Here is a 21,584-nt window from a genome sequence, read left to right on the forward strand (position 1 = left end):
ATGTCATTTTCAAGCCAAAATGGAGAGTCGATTATTTTCGAGCTGCTCTGTGTTGAGCTGCACGATGAAAAGATCTAGTCAAAAGCATCCGGCGTACGTCTTCATGGAAATAGTAGTGTAGCGATCTGCTGTGAGCTATGCTGAAACCAATCCACCCTATGAAGAAAGCGATACTGCAACAGAGGCAGCACTTTAAATTTTAATGTAAATCAATGATGTAGGAAACAAAGCAGATTGATTTGTCATTCCGTGACTTGTGCACCGGACAAAGCCTCGCAGGCTTGTGTTTAGTTTAAGTAAAGTTTCCTTCCCTTGAGTGTAAATGTTAAGCAAGATTTTTGAGATTGTGCAGGCGGTTATTGGCATTTTACTTTGAATTTTAGCTTGGACCAGTGTTGTGATAATGCACTGAGATAGATATTAATTATGTATAAAATGGGTAAATAATCTTTGCTCGTAGCCTTAGGGTTGCAGAAGAGTGTGTGTGTTTGTGTGTACACACGTGTGTCAAGCTTTGGCACTGATAAAGTATGAAAAGAAGCCAGGATAATTAATCTATTAGCGGAACCTTCTAGTGCATTAGTTTTAGAGAGCACTTTACTTCTGTGTGTGTGGGGGGGGGCATGTTTTTAATATCTTTCTGCGGAGCAAATGTCCCCACCAATGTCTGATTTATTTATTTTTTTATCTTGTAGGTACATTTGGGGGTTTTTTGTTTGTTTGTTGTTTTTAATAAACTAAATTATTTAAGAAAATTACAGATGTTTCCTTTTGGTTACTGAAGTAAAGATTAGGTTTAACGTTAGGCATGGCATTCATTTAAATTATGTCGTGTGTGTGTGTAAACACTACTTTCAACTCTCGTTTCAGACACGCTGGGTGGGGATTTGTAAAAGGCGCGCTGTTTCTTTAAGTGCGCGTGCTGTCAGCTGTGCGATGGGCGGGCGCAGTCTCTGTCGGAGCCAATCAGATAAGCCATTGTGCTCGCTATGGAATTCTATTGGTTATTATAGTGTCGATCATATTCCGAGAAAAAGTCCTGTGATGACTTGGGCTGTTTTTGTTTCTCCGGCGTCGGCGAAACTGAGGAGTTGGTTTCAGGCGGCTGTGATGTGACCGTGAGCGTAGAAACGCGCCTCAGCCTGAAAAGACATGTTCTCCAGGAGGAGGGTGAAAGAAGTGGAGCCGCTCACTGCTAAGTATACCTATGTACGTGGCAGTGTGCTCTGTGCTGAAGCGAGCTCTTGTCGCTGTCTGGGGGGTTTGGCTGCACGCGACTAGCTGAGTTAAACCCAACAAACACGCTTTTGTGTTGATATCCGGACAGTTGCGAATTTTTATGCTGGTTAAAAAAAAAAAAAAAAAAATCCACATCACGTGCCGTTTGTTTATTATTCTTTTTAATATACTGTAAGAAACTTACATGCGTGTCCCTCATGTTTGTTGCCATAACTGCGGGTGGAAAACTCGACTAGCATAGCGCGCTAGGACAGTTAGCCAGGCTGCCAGACTGAGGACTGAGAAAGTTCACCAGGCAGATTAAGGTGTTTGTATAATTTCCATGAAAGTGTTTTCCCAAGGTGCTGAGTTCTCATTTCTGTTGCTTGGTCCTGAGGAAACGCTCCCATTTTAGTGTTCGTCATCAGTTTGCCTCAGTAGTGCTGTAATGCAAAAATAATAATAATAAAGTACTCCAAGACCAGGATGAAGAAAGCTGTATATAATTAAACCATTTATGGAATGGACTCCAGTAGGATTGTGTATTCCGGGGGGGGGGGGGGTAGTAATAATTTTGTAAAGGTTCTTGTTTTAATTGGATAGTTTGTCAGTGATCAAGAAAAAAAGATTCAGCTATTTTGATGATTCATCCTGTACCAGTCTTGTGTTCGTCCAATTAAGTGCTCTCTAGTATGCATATGCCCCGCCCCCAGAGGCATGTCCTGCTCTACAGTACCAGCTTGTTAGAAGCAAACTTGGTCCATGAGTGTATTTTTGGCTGTGTGTCTACCATTCAGACACATCAGATAACTCCCAGTGGTGACCCTGCGGTGCTCAATGAGCATCGGTTCCACTGATGGATGACTTCAGCTCAGATGTGTACACAATTTGTGGAATATCATCGTTTAATTTGGCAGGCAGGGCCGGCGCTACCTATAGACAGAGTAGGCAATTGCCTATCGCCTCGGACTTGGAGGCGGGACCTCCGAAACCACCACACCGCTATACGCTGGTCCACTGTGGCTCAAATATAAGTTTTGCCTAGGGCCTCTGAATGTCTAGAACCGGCCTTGTTGACTGACAGGTGTGGTGCAAGTGGTAGAGAGAAATTCTTCACGGTTGAAAAAAGGGCACAAGCGATGAACTCAGAATCTGATAACTAAGAAAAACATTAATTTTTTTCCTCATATGTATTTTTCCTGAGGGTTTATATTAATGTTATGCATATATCTACACAGGTCAGTCATGTGCGTGTTTACGGTTTAAATCTAAATCCAATACATAGTGTTACATTTTCTAGAGCCTTCCAGTGTATAAGCGATTGTCAGCATACATGATTGTCTGTTTATTTCTGCCTACGTAAATGAATATACTGTTGCTTTTCTGATTAGCCTGATTACATTGTTCTGCAGTGTAATGACCTGCGCTGAGTGCAGGCATTATTATCTTCATTATCGTCTTCATTGTGCCTGTAAAACCTGAAGGTTTTGTACCCTCTTAAAGAGAAAGAGGGATAGAAGTTTGTGTCTGAAAATTATTTGCCTAGAGGTTTGGGCTTGCTCAGGTATGTATTGTCATTAAGGATGAAAGCTTTGAGGTTAACTACATTGTGCACAGCAGCTAAACCTGCAGGTTTGAAAACAATGGACAGGCGCTGCTTTGGGAACACAGCTGTCTGTGTTCATATTGAGAAGGAACAACAGCATGATGTCTGTCTGTCATATAATAATATCCACTATCTTGTAATCCATATGATTTGGGAGAATATTTTTATTTTAAATGATGATTGATGGGGACTTAAATGTTGAGTAGTATTATAAAGCATGTTATTGAAATCTACTTGAACAGGGCATGGCATTAAACCTAAGGAGTTTCCCATCCCCTGGGATACCCGGAAATATACCAGCAGTCCTTTTAAATGTTAGTCAGTATTCAATATAATACCTTTAAACCGATATCTCTATAGAATAGTGTAATAAAAGATGTAGTGAACCATTGAGAGAGAGAGAGAGAGAGTGAAGCTTTTACCATTAGTCTTCCTTGATATAGAAGCTGATATTTGACAATTTATTTATTGTTCAAATGGTTTGCATGGAGGATGGGGGGGGGTGTCATACGGTGGGGGCACGGTGGCTTAGTGGTATCACGTTTGCCTCGCACCTCCGTGGTTGGGGGTTCAGTTCCTGCCTCCACCCTGTGTGTGCGCGAGGCGCTTGCATGTTCTCCCTGTGCTTCGGGGGTTTCCTCCAGGTACTCCGGTTTCCTGCCCCAGTCCAAAGACATGCGTTGTAGGCTGATTGGCATCTCTAAATTGTCCGTATTTTGTGGCTGTGTGCATGACTGCCCTTTGATGGGTTGGCACCCCGTCCAGCATGTCCCCCCTCCTTGTGCCCCGAGTCCAGGCTCCTTCCGACCCTGTGTAGGTTAATGGTGGTACAGAAAATGGATGGATAATCAGCATGTAGTATGTGTGCTCAGGTATGAATGCCCAGATTATCATGCACTGATCATGGACTATAACAGATTTGAGTCTCCTTGCCCTCTGAAGCGTCATGCTTGGAATCTTATTAGCCAGGCTACACTTTGCAGCAAATGATCTTTCATCACTAACTTGTTTAAACACACACACACACACACACACAAAAAACTAATTTAGGAAACAGATAAAGAAGGCCTGGAAGAACAAATGTGGTTTGAGTATTGACGTCTGCTCTCTGTAAGTGTTGGCTGACCCTGTTAAAACCCTGCAATGAAAAATGATGAATGCTGTAGCTCAGTTTCGATGGGATGATTTGTGATGATGGAGCTGGATCGTCCGAGAGCGAGAGAGTGTTTGGTAAAAACAATGAATCATTCTATTAGACTAAATCTCTGTTGCTACAAGGTCAAAATTTCCTGCCAGTTTCTGATGTTTCAAAAATTATTTGGCTCAAATTTGGCATGTTGGCAGATTTTCTTCTCCTGATCTCTAGTATACGAATATCTGTTTAACCAGCTCGCTATTTGGATATTTTTGTTCTACATCCACATGAAGTGGAGGGGGAAAAAAAATCATTGCTACGCTTGTATACCCCCCCCCCCCCCCCTTGCAGTCAAAGACCTTGTGAACAGGTTGACCAGTGCCTTTGAGTGATTTGTAGCTGTGTTTAAGGTGGTGATGTGGCATAATTACCCAGTTACATTCTGTTTCTTAGTGACATTCCCAGCATTTTCTTGCCATTAACGTGTCTCGTTTGGCCAGTTTTGTAAAGCCGTGACATAGCAACCGTCTAGCAGTTAAAGGTAATTTTATCACTGATGACTGTCCACCAGACCAACGGTAGCCTGGCAAATAATGCAGCTAATAAAACAATTACGTTAAGCAGAATTCGTTTTTTTTGTTGTTTTTTTTTAACAAAGGCCGGCCGTCTTGGCACAACGGTGTATAGAGAAACAGCTCACACAGCCATGCAAAACACTTGGTTTAAACTTGCTTACGTTTTAGACATAACCCACAACGTGAGAAATTCTCTTATAGTCTAGGCATCCTATTTTTCTGTCAATAATAATATTTGTTTTAGATACTGATTCAGCAGCATTGTGTCAGTTCTTCACCGAAGGCTGCCGTGTCCACGCATTGCTTTCACTCTCCATGCTCACTACTGTGCTCGCTCTCTCTCCATGCTCAGCTGTGGCTTCTTTCCCCCTCCCCCTCCTATCTCTGTACCAGGTAGTGTCACTGAGCGAACACCACCGCCGGATCGATGCGCTAAACACTGAAGATCTGCGTGCGCTGTGCAAACGGCTCCAGGTGCCTGGCCAAAGATCCCCAAAGAAACCTAGAACTCCTCTTAGAGTCTCTTAGTATCGATTAGCTTGAGTGTCCTTAGTGGTACTTTTGGGTTTTTCTTAGCGTGGCAGTGCAATACGGTTGTGCTGGACACAACTGTATAGCGGTAAGCATGGAAATGTTTGCGAGTGGGTTGAGAAAGTGTGACAGTCTGGGAAAAACACATCACATCACGTGTCACTGTTCTGCTAAACAGTCAAAAATAAATAAATAAATTCAACATGTGAAGGGTTTTCTCAGGCCGCCACACAGCTTTTGAGTAAGAATCACTGTCTTTGAACTGATTTACCGTAGGCCGAGTAAACCAATAGACTCGCCACGTCCTACAGAACCCTTGCAACAAACATTACCTAGATGGGCGGTGTTGTATATCGTCTGCAAAGGCGGATGATGGGGAGGGTGTACGGTTGAAAAAGGATGGAAGTTAGGGCTCCATAGTGTGTTTGCTCAATTGTTTGCCACGGACAATGCCGGTAATTCAAGCAAGGGGTGTGTAACCCGAGTGTGTTCAGGCTGCAAGAGGCAAAGTCTCTCCGTCTTTGGCACTATTCTGTGAAACAGAGCAGTCCCTTGAGTCTTTCGCTTGCAATCCAGGTTAGTCAGTTACCTGATATGTAGTTAGTATGATAGTCTAGATAGGTATAGAACATAACTAGGACAGATATAGATGTCTAGTTAAAATATGTCATTGTGAAACACCTTTGCGTTTAAATCCTTGGTTAATTTGCTTCTTTTTTTTTTTTTTTTCCTCTATGCATGCATGGTCATTTGAATAAACAAGCTTCCTTGATATAGGATATTTATACCTTTCATGTTGGATTATAAACCAAACCAAAGAGATTTAGGTTCAAACGTAGAAGTGTGTTCCCCAAATAAGCGAGATAGAAATGCAGGTTCTCGAATTAGCCGCTGCACAGTTTGCTTACTTTGTTCTCTGCTTCTAGATCACCACGAAGGAGGAGGTGAACTCCAAACATGGGACATCCATCACAGCCAGCCTGGAGCCGGAGACCTTTAAACCCAACCTGAGTGAACCTAGCGACCTCCTGGTGGCCGAACAGATAGAGAAGGTGAGCCACATCGATCCCGTCTTTGGTAGTAAGTGCTAGTTTCACTCTACTGGAGGTAAGGAGCTCGTCGATCCCTTTTTCTTTTTCAATAAGGTGCTTTCTTAAGCATCCTCAAATTATTGTTCAGTTACAGGTTTGTCAGTAATTTTTTCCCCTGTTTGACATTCTAAGACGTATGCGTTTGTGAACATGTGAGCGATTACTAGGTCTGGGGTGTGTGTGTGTACACATGGGACTGTATTGTGCTTGGTTAGGTTCTCTACCTGCCGGTGTTAGAAGGTTATTGCTACTGTAATTGGGAGCTGATGACCGTGGCCTTTGAGCGTTCAGTTTCATTCCCCCGATGTACCGTTTTCCGCATTTTTTCCGTCCATTTCTTTTTTTTTTTTCTGTGCTCTGAGAACGCTACCATGATTTTTTTTTTTCATGTTTGCTATTCATTTATTTGCCCAATATATTTTTTTCCCACCTCTGCTAATGAGATGGCCTCCATCTTTTTCACAGCTGGCAAAACATCTCCCACCCAGAACCATAGGCTATCCATGGACACTGGCATTCAGCACGTCCAAGCATGGCATGAGTATTAAAACCCTGTACCGGATCATGCAGGGGCAGGACTCTCCTGTGCTCCTCGTCGTTAAAGACAGTGACGGGCAGGTAAGACTCTCCCAAAGCATGACTTTTTTTTTTTTTTCTTTTCTTTAAAGACATGAACAGAAGCTTGAGGGACCGGTTAGCGTGAGCGTTAATCGCCCTTCTGTTGGCATTTTGATTGAAACCTTGATTTATTTTGCTCTCGTGTGTGACGTTAATCTGTTATTAGTGATGCACCGAAAGGAAAATTCTGGGCCGAAACCGAAAATGAATTTCAAAATTTTTTTATAAGATTAAACTTTTTAATTAATTTCATGAATTTTTAATGAATCCGAATTGAAAAACTATAAACCTATAAAACGATCACACTTTAATTGAAATGAACACACCAGAACAAAAACGAGATCAAATATATTATTCTTCATTCAGTTCTGTAACAGTCTAATTTAACATTTATTTCATCCAATTATCCAAATAATGTAACGTTAGCTATTACGATCTGCAACACAGCAGCCAAGTAATGAACTCAGCAGCTGTAGGCTAGCATCTTGCAAATACAAAAAGTTTAAATATGCTACAGTCATTTTAAATAAATCAACAGACAAAACACAGAATGGCAGAGGGCCTCTCTTCTGTCGTCGTTGTTGTTTTGCTGTATTCTGCATATTGAACAGGGTGTCGTATTTTCAGGTGGTGTATCAAACCTGTCGTGGAAAAGTGCTCGGCACCGTACCCCCTCTTGAAATATCCGCTGAACAAATTTGACGTCCTTATCAGAACCTTTAAAGTATTTCCAAACCGCTATTTCCGGCTCATGTTTTGGGCCTTTTCTCTCTTTACGGTGAAATTACGGCGGCCGTAATTTCGGTGCATCCCTATCTGTTACGATGATATCCATCCATTGCCTTTGTGCATTTTGCCAATTCATTTATTCCGAGAGAAATGCACTTTTGAGGAATTCGGTAGCCCGTAGAGGCTGTATTGTAGCCCATAACATTTACTCATTAACGTGATCTGTGTGATGTCTAGGTGTTTGGGGCATTAGCATCAGAGCCTTTTAAAGTCAGCGACGGATTTTACGGCACCGGAGAAACCTTCCTCTTTTCCTTCTACCCACAGTTCGAGGTGTGTTTTCTGTGGTTTATTTACAGTTTATATGAAGCTCAGTGCAATTTTCATTTTATTTTTAAGTCAGTATACCGACGTTGAAATGGATTGTTGCTTGAATTTTCTGTGCCTTCAGGTCTACAAATGGACAGGTGATAACATGTTCTTTATTAAAGGAGACATGGACTCCCTGGCATTTGGTGGAGGAAGGTAAATCCTGTCTGAGTCTGATTTCTACAAGTTCTCTGGTGCACTTTGTAGTCTTGATCCATTTGATTTGTATGCCACGTTCAGGAGAGGTTTTTCTTCCCAGGTTGTTGTGTTGTAATCTCAGTCGAGATGCTGCCGCCTATGAAATGTTTACATTTTTTTTCTTTAAATTATATAAATTCTTTGAATACAGACAATGACTGGAAATGTATTTATTAGGCAGGATATAAGATCATATTAACAGGTAGTAAAAAAAAAAAAACTTCTAATATTGTGTTAATGTAGTGAGTAAAGGATGAGCTTGGAGCCAGAAACACTTCAACACACAGAGTCTCACACAGAATAATCATGTATAGACCAGGATTTATCAACTGATCAGGCAAAGATCTGATCATAAACCAGCATAGCTGAGCCTCTGTTGAAGCCAATCACATTCATTTTTATAAGTTCTTTAGCTTAAGGCAGCTCGTTTGACCAGGAACTAGATACAGGACTTGGCGCTAGTAAAAGTTGTAACATGAAGCAGCACTGCCAAAAAAATAATAATAAAATAACGGCGTCAAATTGTTTTCTTTATAGACATTGACTAATCATTAAGGCTTAAGTATTAAAAGGTAGCTGTTCTCACCATTCCATCTCATTCGTTGTTTATTCAGACCTTTTGTTGTAAGTAAGGAATTTTATTTAAGTAGACCTTTTGTAGTTACTAGATCCTAACCTGCCATGTAGCGTTGAAGCTTCCACTGAATTTTGCCATTGCAGCAGTTGGAGAGAAGAAGGGGGGAAAAAAAAGGGTTTAAATCCATTTCCTTGTCTTACAGCGGTGAATTTGGGTTGTGGCTGGACGGAGATCTCTACCATGGCAGGAGTCACTCGTGCAAAACCTTTGGGAACCCGATGCTCTCCGCGAAGGAGGATTTTTTCGTGCAGGACATTGAGATCTGGTCGTTCGAGTAGGCCACTCTCTCTCCAGAAGAGCGAAGAGAGAGAGAGATGGCTCCAGTCAGGGAAAGAAAGACAACCAGATGTCTCTGTGCTGGCCAGAAGTGTCCCAAACCTTAATGTGCTTCACCTCAGCTCCCAGGAAGCCTGTTTTAAAGAAGCATAATTTCTTTATGCTTGTCGTATGTTACTCCTGCATTTAACAGAAATCTCCTCCCCCTCCTCCCCACCACTCTCTCCCTCTCTCTCTCCTCGTGCTGTTACCATGTGTACTTTGTTCCAAGCTTCAGTGCAAGGTGTGTTTACGTGAGAAGAAGTAAGCGGAGACGCACCGTGACAATCATCAGTGAGCGTTCATGTACCGGTTACAGGGGACCACTGGAGCGCTCTGAACATCAGACGGTGACGCTGGCGTAGGTTTGGGACGAGATGGACCTGTTACAGCCCGAGACAGAAGGCTTCATCCGTCAGGTCATACTTGGATGTCACTAATGCAACGGCCTCACTGGAGATGGACAGAAACAAGAAACGGACGTAACTACAAACAGATTCCTGTGTCGTCCGAGAATAAAACGTTTTGACGGGTAACAGGATCGCTTGATTTAAGGCGGCATCTATACCGAGAGCAAGTAAAACGCGAGCGTACATCCGGGCAGGGTTTCTTCTGAAGTGAATTATCCGAGCGTTGTGAATTCGTCTTTCTGTCGTTCACCATCATAGATTCACCGCGGTAAAGCACATAGCCCTTAATCTATGAAGAAAAAACATCGTCGTACCGTTCTGTTCAGTGGGTTTATGTGCGAGTTCAGCTTCCTCCGTGTGTGTGTGTGTGTGTGGAGGGTCGTGTGTACTGTTCGTAGACAGTAATGTGTCGCAATAGATTTTGTGGAATATGCAAATTACTGTTCTTGTTAACCTCAATAATCCAGACGGGGTCTTTTTTGTCTCCTCTTCCCGTCGTTCTTTCAAACAAACTTTTAAAAGCTTTTACGTCTCGACAAAAAAAAAATTGCTTTTCAGGGTATCGTTTGAAAAGCTTGTTTTTTTGGTTTTTTTTTTTTCATAAATATAATGACAACTATATATTTATGTACATAATTATATAACAAATTATATAAATATATATATGTAATTATATATTGCTGTTAAGTGTGACAGTGATCTTTTTTTGTGCTGATATCTCAGCTGTTACCAATATAATGTACAGTATATTACCCTGTAAATTCATGTTAAAATAGTAGATTTGTTCCTATATATAAATATATAATTATTAGCAGACAAATATGTAGAGTGTGGATTGGTGGGTTGCTTCTAGCACTTTAATCTAGTTCAAAGCCAGATGCTTTCGGCTATCTTTGCAGTAGCTGTACAGTCTTTGTTATAATTTGTGTGTGTGTTTAGAAATGAACAGATGTTAGCTGTTTATGAAGAGCTTTCTGCTACACTGTTGGGAAAGTGTAGCAAAAGCCCTGAATCTAATGTCCGAGTCCAGTGGGGTTTCGATTCTCTCCTCACCCGTCTCGTCCCGACGCCGTGTCTTTGTTGGTGTGTAGATTCACTGTTCACAGGCTGAGGGAGGATGAGGAGGGTGATGAAGAGCAGGTATTCATCAGACCCTCATCACTCTTCCCACACCAGCGAGTTCTGTCCATGTGGAGTCACAGACGAGGTCCAGCGTGAACAAAATGCTCCAGCTGTTTCGCTGGAATATAATGTAGTGATGTTTAAAAAATAAAATAAAAAAAGTATATAAATAAAAATTATTGTAACCTGAGACAAACTATTCATTCCTTCTTTTTTTTTGAACTTGTGTTAAAAAGTCCACATGGTTGAAACTTTTGCACGCACACACACGCGCACATCGAAATGGACTTTTGAGTGCAGCAGTTTTCCACTGAGACAGTTTATTAAAGGAAGCCATTAGGGAAGTGATGTCAAAGAAGTGCATGATCTGTAACCATGACAACACGCTCATGCATTCTTCCCTTTTAAAAAGCAGCAGCAGCTTTTCAGATTAAAGAAACCTTGAAGTGTTTTGAGTGTTGCTGCTGCCCCCTTGTGGGTGCTTTGTGTAGTTCTCCAGCTTCAGAAGATGTAGAAAAACCAGCATGAGAGATGAAAACGTAGTACTAGAAGGTACAGACTCGGTTCTCTGAAGAACCTCTGGACCACCGTTTCTAGTTCCTCCATCTTTAAATCATGGGAGCAGCTGCTCTGTAGAAACGATAGCTGAATTTTTAGCTCATTTATTTTGGTTTGGACTTATTTGTGAGTCACTTATTTTTAAAAAATTTAAAAATTAAAAAAAATTAAATAAAAATGAACCAACACCATCTGACCAGACAGATGGTTCCAGAAATCAGAATTCGGGAGTTTCACGGCACTGTGGTATAAAAGAATGTATGTACACAGAGTTATGAAGATCATTGAAAAGGTTTTATTTATTCAAAGGTGAATTAATTCTGGAAACAAACAGGTGAGGTGGAGGTTGCTTGGATTTGACTCCAAAGGGAAAGGTACGAGTGATCCAGTTTCCCAAGTGTACACGGTGCTTCAAATGCATTCAAAATCTATATACACAAAAAAATATATTTTATATATATATATATACATATAATCTCACAGCTTGTATGAAGGTTTTCCCTCAGATGGTTCATGACCGCTGGAAAAATTGCAGTGTTAAGGGCACAAGTAAAAACAGTGAACGTATGTGACGTTTCCTCCACTATTTCCTTTAGATGAAGAATTCCACAGCTGTGGCAGTGCACTGGTTTAAAAAAAATCAGGGCCTTGATTTCTTCCAACTTGCTTTTTAAGAACTAAATGCATAAAAGAACAGTGACGAATACACCCAATTCAAAGTTCTTTAAAGGCAATCATCGCATTGATGTATGATACAAGCTCTTTATACTGTACCGTTATGAATAGCCAGATTTGAGGTTTAGAAATGTAGATATGCGTGATGGTGAAAGGCACGGCTGGTTCATTTCTTGGAGCACTCCGTGCTATTAAGTGCTTTCCTTTGTGTCCGATTGCAGTCTTTAGGTTGGCCACATGTCTGTTAGTGTGGTTCAGTACACCAGGTGTTTCAGCTCTGAATAGATGAGGGGGAATATAATGGCACAGGCACGGTAAAGAATTGTTCCACTGTTCACCAAGGCCCTTGGTTTCATCAGCCACGACTCCGACTTGAACGTGAAATAGGTGGCGTACAAGGCCACAGCAAAAAAGTGTCCAATCAGAGTCATGGGCTTTGGCGTTAACCTAATAAGAAAACACAATCTTCTGTCAATGTTTCACACTTCAAGACTGTGTGGAAAGTGAAAGGGAGCGTTTTATGCACACTTCCGGTCAAAAGTTTGTGGACACTGGACTGAAATGTTTCTCATGATCTTAAAAACCTTTTGATCTGAAGGTGTGTGTGATTAAATGTTTGAAATCGGCGTCGTAGACAAAAAATATAATTGTACCAACATTCATTTCTTTCATTAGAAAATGAACATTTTATTTACAGAAAATCTTTTTTTTTTTTAAACGGACAACTCCGAGCAAAATATTCAGAAAAGCAGCTGATAAGAGTCCAGCGTCGGTGTGAACTCCTTTAATACTGTTTAAAAAGCATCTCGGAAATTCCTCAAGAAATCGGTCGAGAAAACGCCAAGAATACATTTCAGGAAATTCTCTGCAAAAAGGGTGTCTACTTTAAAGATGCTAAAATACTAAATTATTCTGATTTATTTTGGATTTTTTTGTCACAACATAATTTCCATAGTTCCCTTTGTGTTACTCCAGAGTGTGTCTAAACGTTTGACCGACAGTATGTGTGGTTACATCATGGGTGTTTTACTTACACAGACAGCAGACCTATTGGCCCACTGACACATTCTCCACCCAGTTTGAAGTACTGGAAGCAGGCTCTTCTTAACTGGTGCAGAGAACCTGCAGAAGGAAAACAAACCTTTTTTTCCCTCTCTCTTTTAAATAAATGACCTCCAAAATAGCAGGCACTGCAGTAAGTTAGTTCAACTGCTATATGATCTCAAACCAAGTGACTTCAGTTTGAGTTTTTTGAATAAACTGTGCTTGATAAAGTTGATCTGAGTGGTGTAGGGAAACACTCAAAATAACAAAGGTTAACAACGTGGACGTACTGTCTGTTGCTGCGAAGAGCTCGTAAAGAGCTTGAGCCAGCACGTTCACCACGAATGAGTGTGATGACTTGCGCTCCCAATAGAATTTCTTCTTTGCCTGTTGAATAGAATAACAAATTAATCGTGTTTCTTCTTCATTTCATGATCATGTGCGCTCACAGGACGTTTCTCTCCTCATTCTCCCTGATATGCCAGACTGTTGGCCAATATTTGCCTTTTGTCTTGATGTACACTATATGGCCAAAAGTTTGTGGACACTTGTGGTTCTTCACAAACCGTTGCCACAAAAATGAAGGCACGCAATTGTAAAGGATGTCTTTGTATGCTGTAGCATGACAATTTCCTTTTACTTGAACTAAGAGGCCCAAACCTGTTTCAGCATGACAATACCCCTGTGAAGACATGGTTTGTCGAGTTTGGAATGGAAGAACGTGAGTGTCCTGCACAGAGCCCTCAACCCCGCTGGGATGAACTGGAACACCAAGTGCACCCCAGACCTCCTCACCTAACATCAGTGCCTGACATCAGTAATGCTCTTATAGTTCAATGAGCACAAATCCCCACAGCCACGCTCCAAAATTGAGTGGAAAGCCTTCCCAGAAGAGTGGAGGTTATTATAACAGCTAAGGATGGGGGGACTTAATCTGGAATGAGATGTTCAACAAGCACAGGTGTCCACAAACATTTGGCCATATAGTGTATCTGTTGTAAGTGCTGGATGTAATAGATAGCCTTCTTCCTGCACAGCTCTGATTCATTAAACTGTGCAGTGAACTTGGTCAGATGAGGAAAGCTTATTTAACTCGCGCACACAGATTTTGCCTTTTTTTTTTTAAGATCGTTTTGCCTGATAAATAAGCATCATAAACATTATGGTATGTGCCTTTATATGAAAATAATCAACAACAGGGTGGTTTGATGTAAGCCAACGTGAAGCAGAGTTACCGTTACCCCAAAAGTTTATTATTTCCAGTAGCAACATGTCCTGAAGTGTTTTATTCCTCTTAAACCTTCATTTCAGAGGCTGCAAACTCAGTTGGAGGAATTATTTTCTAGAGGAATCTGAACACTCGTTAAGCTCTGGAGCGCGAAACGGAGAGAATGTGGAAAAATTCTACACGAGCTCACCTGCATATAGCAGCTATAAACAGTAGCGATCGTTCCTTCATGAGTCATTCATAGAACTCCAACAGATTCATTCAATCTCATTTTAAAGTCCGTCATTCATTTTCATTTTGTTCAATAACAAAAATATAACCTATATTCTGATAAAAAGGTGTGGCCTAAAACATTAGCTATGCTCATTGTCATTAAACTAAAACATGCTTGTGATTGCATTTTTTGTTTGTTTGTTTGTTCTACTTAGAGTGTGTCCTAATATAAAGAATTCAAAAAAAATGTTTACTGGCCATGGTAGTTTTAATTAAACACACCCTCTTTCCATTCAGTGAGAAACTCGTGTTACCTGAAGCATGGCATTGTCATCATACAGATCTGGAATGTTCCTGAGCAGCTCTCTCCAGATGCGGACATCGTTGAGCACTACACTCATCCCTCCTCCGGTCAGAGGATGCCTCATGTTGTAGGCGTCTCCCAGAAGCAGGACTCCTGTCAGGGTGTGAGGCAAAATTGGTATACATTTCTATACAGATCTGCATTTTTTCCCTGTGATACAGTACTCCAGAAGTACTTAATAGCCGTCAGGTTAGGGACAATATTATTCATTATTCACGTGCTCACAGTAAGACCACAGAACTACAAAATTTTGTGGTTTCCACTGATCTGGCACTTATGATTCGTCTTTTCACTGGCTGAATAATTTTTTATTTAAATCAAGTTCTTATATTGTAAAGCAATAATAATAAATGAGCTAAACTACTACAAATGGTTTCTACAAAAAAAAAAAAACTTTTATGTATGTGTATTTCAAACGATATTCTCAATTAATTGAATAATCTCTTAATCAGTCTTACAAGTCTACCTGGTTTGTTGACTGGTGAAGGTGGCAGGAAGCTTGCGGGCATCGTCCTCAGACGGTCATTCTGCAGAGCGAGAATAAACGGCTCCTGTAAATGCCCTACAGACAAAAAAATAAAACAAGATACCATTACTGATGCTAAAAAGAAAAGGAAGATGATGCGAGTGCATTTAGTTTACTCGATTTCTACTATAATCTGTAGTACAGTAGATAAAGTATTTAGATAAAAGCCTATCCTACTTGGTAGCTGAGGATAAATCTTCTCCACCATGTATGCTGACAGGTCTCGGGGCATCTCTCCCCTGATGTCCACTAAAATTCTGGTCTCATTGGAGGAGATCTGGTAGATCAGGATTGGACTGGGGTTTGCCAGCACCAGCTCTGCGTGATTGGAATTAAACTGAGGACAATCCTGGGAGAGCAGACAGGATCAGACACACTACATCACAAGAACATTTGTGCAGAATCAAGTGCATATTAAATATATAAATGTACAGTGACCTCCACTAATATTGGCACCCATGGTAACTATGGCTGTGAAAAAATGTCTTTATTGTTTAACCTTTTGATCTTTTGTTCAAAAAATTCACAAAAATACTCTGTTCTCATGGATATCATACAATTGCAAACAAAACACAGGTTTATCAAAAAAATCTTTGTTAAATATAGGTGTGCAACAAGTATTGGCACCCTTTTAGTTAATACTTTGTGCTTTTGCCAAGATAACAGCTCTCAGTCTTCTCCTATAATGCCTGATGAGGTTGGAGAATACATGGCAAAGGGATCTGAGACCGTTCCTCCATACAGAATCTCTCCAGATCCTTCAAATTTCAAGGTCCACACTGGTGGACTCTCCTCTTCAGTTCACCCCACAGGTTTTCTATGGGTTGGATAAACCTGTGTTTTGTTTGCAAGTGTTTGATATCCATGAGAGCAGAGTATTTTTGTGTATTTTTTTTTCCAAACAAAAGATCAAAAGGTTAAACAATAAAGACAAATTTTCACAGCCTTCTTATTAGTGGAAGACACACATCCATCCATCCATCCATCCATATATCCATATATATATATATATATATATATATATATATATATATATATATATACACACACACACACACACACACACACACACACACACACATATATATACAGTACTTAGGATGTAATTTTTAAAGCAAAATAGCCTATATTTCTATCAGACACTTCATCTTACCTTCATTAAGCAGCCAACAAAATGTGAGGAGATCTTGACTTTTCCAGAAATGAGGCTCTTACGGAACTTGGAGAAACAGCCATCAGCGACTACCGTCAGAGGAGCATGCATCTCCTGCCGAGAAACAACACAGTGAGGGATATTATTAGTGCCGTTAGGTGAATGTGTGAATGTATTTAAGGAAGCTCTGGTTCCTTGCTCAGTCCTGTATCCTCTATCCTATTGAGTTTCACATGTTCTCACTACGTCTGTGTCTGTTTCCTCCACTTTCTCTCCAAAAAAACGTTGTTAGATGGCTATCCTGTGCTAAGTTACGCCTGGGTGTGAATGAGCATGTGATTGTGTGTGTGCATGGTGTCCTGCAATGGACTGAACTGGCGTCCCATCCACTGGCTGTTGGGTCACACTTAGTGTTCCCGGGATACACTCTGGATCCACCACAACTCTGACCAGGATACAGTGCTTGCTGAAGATGATTGAATGAAAAACATGCTGTTGTCCTTGTGAAATGAAACCCATCTTATTACTGCATTGATTTATTGTTTTGGCTTATAATGTCTTGACTAAAATCTACCAGTATGAGTCTTTTTAAAAAGGTTTACTTTCCAGGACAAAACTGTGCTTTTATTTTGTCATTACAAAGAACAAAATCTAATAAACGGTATTTAAAAAAAATTTTAAAAATTAAAAAAAAAACCAACCCCTTCCATTTCCAAAGCAAATCTTTCAAATGAGTTAGGATTCTGTATCTGGTTATAACCTGAAACACTTAATGAAGTGCCTGTGCTGTCTAAAAACAAAAGCTGCAGTAGTTATCCTATAGGTGTATCTGTTTTCAGGAAATAAACACGAAGATGGTACTTTCAAAAGTACATCTTTTGTACCTCTAGTGAGAAGAACAAGATAACACTGTATATTGTACCTTCAAATCTTATATACATACATAATTGACTCTTAAAGACCATAGCTATATCTTCAGGGGTATATTTACCATGTTTTTAACTGGGGAGCAAGCAATGTAGCTAGACAAGAACTTTTTCTGTGTGTGTGTGTATACCTTGATTTTCCCAGTGTCCTTCTCACGATACTGAACTCCCGTCACACAGTCGTCCTCCTCCTGCAGACTGGTTACTGTGCCCTCCACAAACTTCACACTGTACAAATGAAAAAGCTGTCAGAGTGACCACTTTACAGACAACACGCAAAGACAGGAAACCGCACCAGGGGTGTCTGATGTAGAAGTACTAGCAGGGCTATGCCATTGGTCTTTCAATGATAAAATGACATCAGTTTCATTATAAGGGTTCATTTTTGGCATCCATATCAGATTATTTGCTGTTAACAAATGTCTTAAAGCTTAAAGAATTGTTTATTTTGTGGAACTAAATGCAACAGCACTAGCACTTATAAGAAACATTCACAGAATTGTATGAAGAAGTGAGGCTTGGCTGATTTCTTTCTAGCCTCGACTGTAGATTCATGCAGCCTGTGAGTGACAGTTGTGTCAGGTTAGTACACGGAGTGAAACGCACCTTAGATTTGATCTCCATTTGGGCACATGTTTTTCAGCCCACTTCTCCCACACATGCATAACACTACATTAGGCACATGTGCAATACAGTCTGAGGTGTAATGAATGGTAACGAGGAAGGTTATATATTCTATGCAAGTTTAGTGTACAAAGATATCAGACACGCTGTATCCTTTGGACAGGGCGTCTGAGACTGAGACCAATCCTAACTTTACATGTTTAACATACAGTAAACATAACGTGTTATTTTAATTTCATCCATATTTAAGACTATGAATTAATCTGCATTCCCTCAGATCACACTTCAGCCTAATGTGCAGATGCTACTGAAGCTATGCTGTATAAATAACTCTGTAGGTTAAATCCCCAGGACCAGGTTTGTCAGTGACATGTCACATACATACAGTGATATGTTTTTATTTCCTGTCATCATGAGTCATGGCTCTTATTCAGCTCAGGAAGCGCATCATGGTAATTCTACAGGCTGAGACCAGAGCAAGTTCTCCTAAGGTCTGGGATTGAAGCCCTTTTTTTTTTTTTTTTTTTTTTTTACACTTTGTTAATCAGAAGCTTACTTGGGTTCGTCAAGAGCAGCACGTCGCAGGCCTGTAATAAAGCGACCGTGGTGGAAGGCTCGGCCGCTCTGAACGCCACACTCGTCTTGTGGGTAAGGGATCTCCACCTCTGAGAGACTCTCTGTGTCGTGGACTACATACCCACTGATCACATGAGCATCCATGCCCTCTGCTGCACCTAAGGAAAGTTGTGTAAATGTGTGAGTAAAGAATTAATCTGTGAATCTGTGAATCATCTCATGCCTAAAACAGCTTTTTCCATGAGTCATCCATTATAGCTTACCCTCCAGCCCCAGCTCTCTGAGAGCCCGATAGCCACCTGGCTGCAAAAGTTCTCCCACGATTCTGTCTGGCTCGCGAAGATCTCGCTCCACTACGGTAACCTTCCTGCCATCTCGTGCCAACACGGCCGCCAAGGCAGAACCCAGCACGCCGGCACCCACGATGATGACGTCTGTCTCCTGATCAGCAGACCATGCACACTCTGAGGTACTTTCTGCATGCACTGCTTCTTCATCGGTTCTTACGCGCTTCCTCCTGGTGCCTCCCTACTCATGAGTCATGAGTGGAGGGATAAAACGAGAACAAATAACGATCAATACTTTTACCAAAAAACCATAACACTAAAGATTTCATCCCTGGCTCCTCAACGGCCTAATACGGGTTCAATATCTGTGAACTTTTCTATCGATAACTAATTCAGGCTCTTGTCATAAAATATATACATCTTTTTGAGTTTTTGAGTTGAAGCAAACTTTTAAAACGCATGAGCTATAAACTAAAATGTGCTAATCGATAGCATGTTTTAATGAATGTTTATGTATCTCTTCAAACCATGTCAGAGATAATTCACTGCCTTCAGGGAATGGCGATAATAATGTAGAGTCTACAGACAACAGACTGAGGGGGCAGAAAATAAAAATAAAAATGACAAAGTCAATAATAAATGAATTTTTTTTTTTAAGGCTTTCAAGCACATATTTTTAGTTTTAAAAAAAAATACTGAAATTCTTTACTCAAGTGAAAGTGCTTACTCAGTTGAATATATTTTCTGGAAAAGTTGAAAGCTTCACTCGAGTAGAAAAGTACAAACTCTTACATTTACTTAAAATATGAAAGTAAAAGAACAAGACAGACTCAAAACATGATGGTATAATAGTGGGAAAACATTCCAACTTTATTCCAAATCAGTCTCATGTTAGCTAGCATGATAATAAACAAACCAACTGAATGCTAATAGCTAGCTGCCACAAAATTATATATAAAAATGTACGTAGAAGCAAAGTTAAAACGAGAGGCATTATTAACTTGAAATATCTGTTAAAGTTGAGATTTGTTAGGAATTTAGATTCAACTTGAAGCTGTCTTTCTTAAAAATGAAGTCATTCATTCATTCATTTACACTAAACTATATGACTTGGTAACCATGGTGTACATGTAAACCTAACCTAAAAACAGATCATAAACAGCACAATAACTTACCTCTTTGTTCGCCCCTGCTGCGTTGTTTCTTTGATAAATGTCTAACTTGTGGATGATTTTATTAGTGAAAGGCAGAATTGAGAAGATTTCCAGCGGTAACTGTAATATTTGGGGGGTTTTTAGACCCCAGTACCTGAAGAAGGTGAGTATTGCTCCCACTGCCAGGAAAACAACTGCAGTTCTCGGCAGCAGAAACACAAACACGTCGCATTTTTTGTACACGTATGTGAAGCTCGCTATTCCCAAAAAAGTCCACATGATTTCAAACAATACAAAAAAATAAAATAAAAAAAATAAATAAAATAATAATAATAATAATAATAATGATAATAATAATAATAATAATAAAAAGAAAAGAGGGAGAATAACAGCTTCACGTGCAAAAGTTGCAAGAAAGATAGCGCAAGTTCTTTCAGTTATAGCCACAGGTCTAAAAATATTCAATTTGTAAGTTTTAGTTCATTAGTATATAGCTAAAAAAAAATTTAAAAAATAATAATAAATGACCACCATGGTAAAAACCTCATTAAGAGTTTTCAAACTGGTATATGATAAGTCCAGGTGCAGTCTCGAGACTGAATAGAGGATGCTGAATAATTTATGCTAATGAAGAAGCGGATCTTCTCCTGGTTTGCAGACGCTCGAGTCCCGCCTCCTAGATTCATGTTCAGCTAATCAGGGGCGAGGAAGGGGTGAGCAGAGCTCACGCTATTCTCCCATTGGTCAGGCAGGCAGCACGGACGGTAGGATGATGTGACGTCACGGCTGCTCAACTTCTCCTCTGAAGTTCCACTGGTGTGCAAAATGACACGCAGACATGCAACATTTAAAAGTCCAGCATAGGCGTGTTTTTTGCTTTATTCCGGATCTATTTCTCAGCAATAACATATGATAATGTATGGGCTGTTCTGTACATGTTTTTGTATCTCCACTTTGTCCAAGCTTCTTTGCCATGAGTAAAACTAAACACTCCATATGATCCTCAAGGTGTTGACTATCTACATGGGAAAGATGAGAAACTTTATGTAAACACTTTTAATTGTAACATCAATTCACAGAGCTCCTCAGTACGGATTTATTTTATGAACGTAATCTTTTTAGGAACTATTCATATTTGTATCCGGCTTATCATTTAAATCTGAATAATATTTTGGCTATTTATTATTAGAGCCACAGAGCTTTTAATTCCTGAATTTTCCACTGACACAAAACAGTAGGTCCAAGTTGATATTGTTTACAAGTCTACTTGTTTTTGAGTTATTGCCGTATAAGACAATAAAAAATGATGGCGGGTTGTGATTTAAACCACTGTAACAATATAAAGACAGTACAGACCACCTGACTATGCTTCATGCACCATACTTGGAGAACAATTGGTTTGTTTTATATTATAAAGAAGCACAGTTCACCCTTATGTCAAAACTGACCAAAAAACATGGCATGTTTGGGAATCTGGGACACATATTGTTATTGGTTAAGGCCTTTTGTTTTATCCTCACGGACACATTTAAAATATTACTTGTAGCATTCTTATTCATCCATCCATACATCCATTTTTTATACCGCTTATCCCATACAGGGTCATGGGGAGCCTGCAGCCTATCCCAGGGAACTCTGTGCACAAGGTGGGGGACGCACTGGACAAGGTGCCAACCCATCGCAGGGCACAATCAAATACTAC

General features: G+C 40.2%; 2 protein-coding genes across 6 annotated transcripts in view; one reads left to right on the forward strand and one right to left on the reverse strand.

Annotated features, from left to right (window-relative positions):
• oxr1a (oxidation resistance 1a) overlaps nt 1-10,750 on the forward strand; it is a 184,495-nt gene extending 173,745 nt beyond the window's left edge. For 4 of the 5 annotated variants that reach the window (XM_053611287.1, XM_053611289.1, XM_053611290.1 and 1 more), the window contains 6 exons: nt 4,928-5,008; nt 5,992-6,117; nt 6,622-6,774; nt 7,741-7,836; nt 7,955-8,028; nt 8,850-10,750. In XM_053611287.1, the coding sequence (XP_053467262.1) occupies nt 4,928-5,008; nt 5,992-6,117; nt 6,622-6,774; nt 7,741-7,836; nt 7,955-8,028; nt 8,850-8,985 (666 nt within the window). In that variant the 3' untranslated portion in view covers nt 8,986-10,750. The remainder of the gene's footprint in view (nt 1-4,927; nt 5,009-5,991; nt 6,118-6,621; nt 6,775-7,740; nt 7,837-7,954; nt 8,029-8,849) is intronic. The other variant, XM_053611291.1, reaches the window with a different exon arrangement.
• A 634-nt stretch (nt 10,751-11,384) lies between these two features.
• On the reverse strand, nt 11,385-21,570 carry sqlea (squalene epoxidase a). Its single transcript, XM_053611293.1, has 11 exons — nt 19,904-21,570; nt 18,705-18,969; nt 18,422-18,599; nt 17,373-17,469; nt 16,316-16,429; nt 15,340-15,511; nt 15,103-15,198; nt 14,587-14,729; nt 13,122-13,218; nt 12,822-12,909; nt 11,385-12,234 (listed from the first exon to the last, which is right to left on the reverse strand). The coding sequence occupies exons 1-11, from the start codon at nt 20,159-20,161 to the stop codon at nt 12,042-12,044; spliced, it is 1,701 nt and encodes a 566-aa protein (XP_053467268.1). The 5' UTR covers nt 20,162-21,570; the 3' UTR covers nt 11,385-12,041.
• Nucleotides 21,571-21,584: the final 14 nt, after the last annotated feature.

The sequence above is a fragment of the Ictalurus furcatus genome, chromosome 23 (genome assembly GCF_023375685.1).
Source record: "Ictalurus furcatus strain D&B chromosome 23, Billie_1.0, whole genome shotgun sequence".
NCBI lineage: Eukaryota > Metazoa > Chordata > Actinopteri > Siluriformes > Ictaluridae > Ictalurus > Ictalurus furcatus.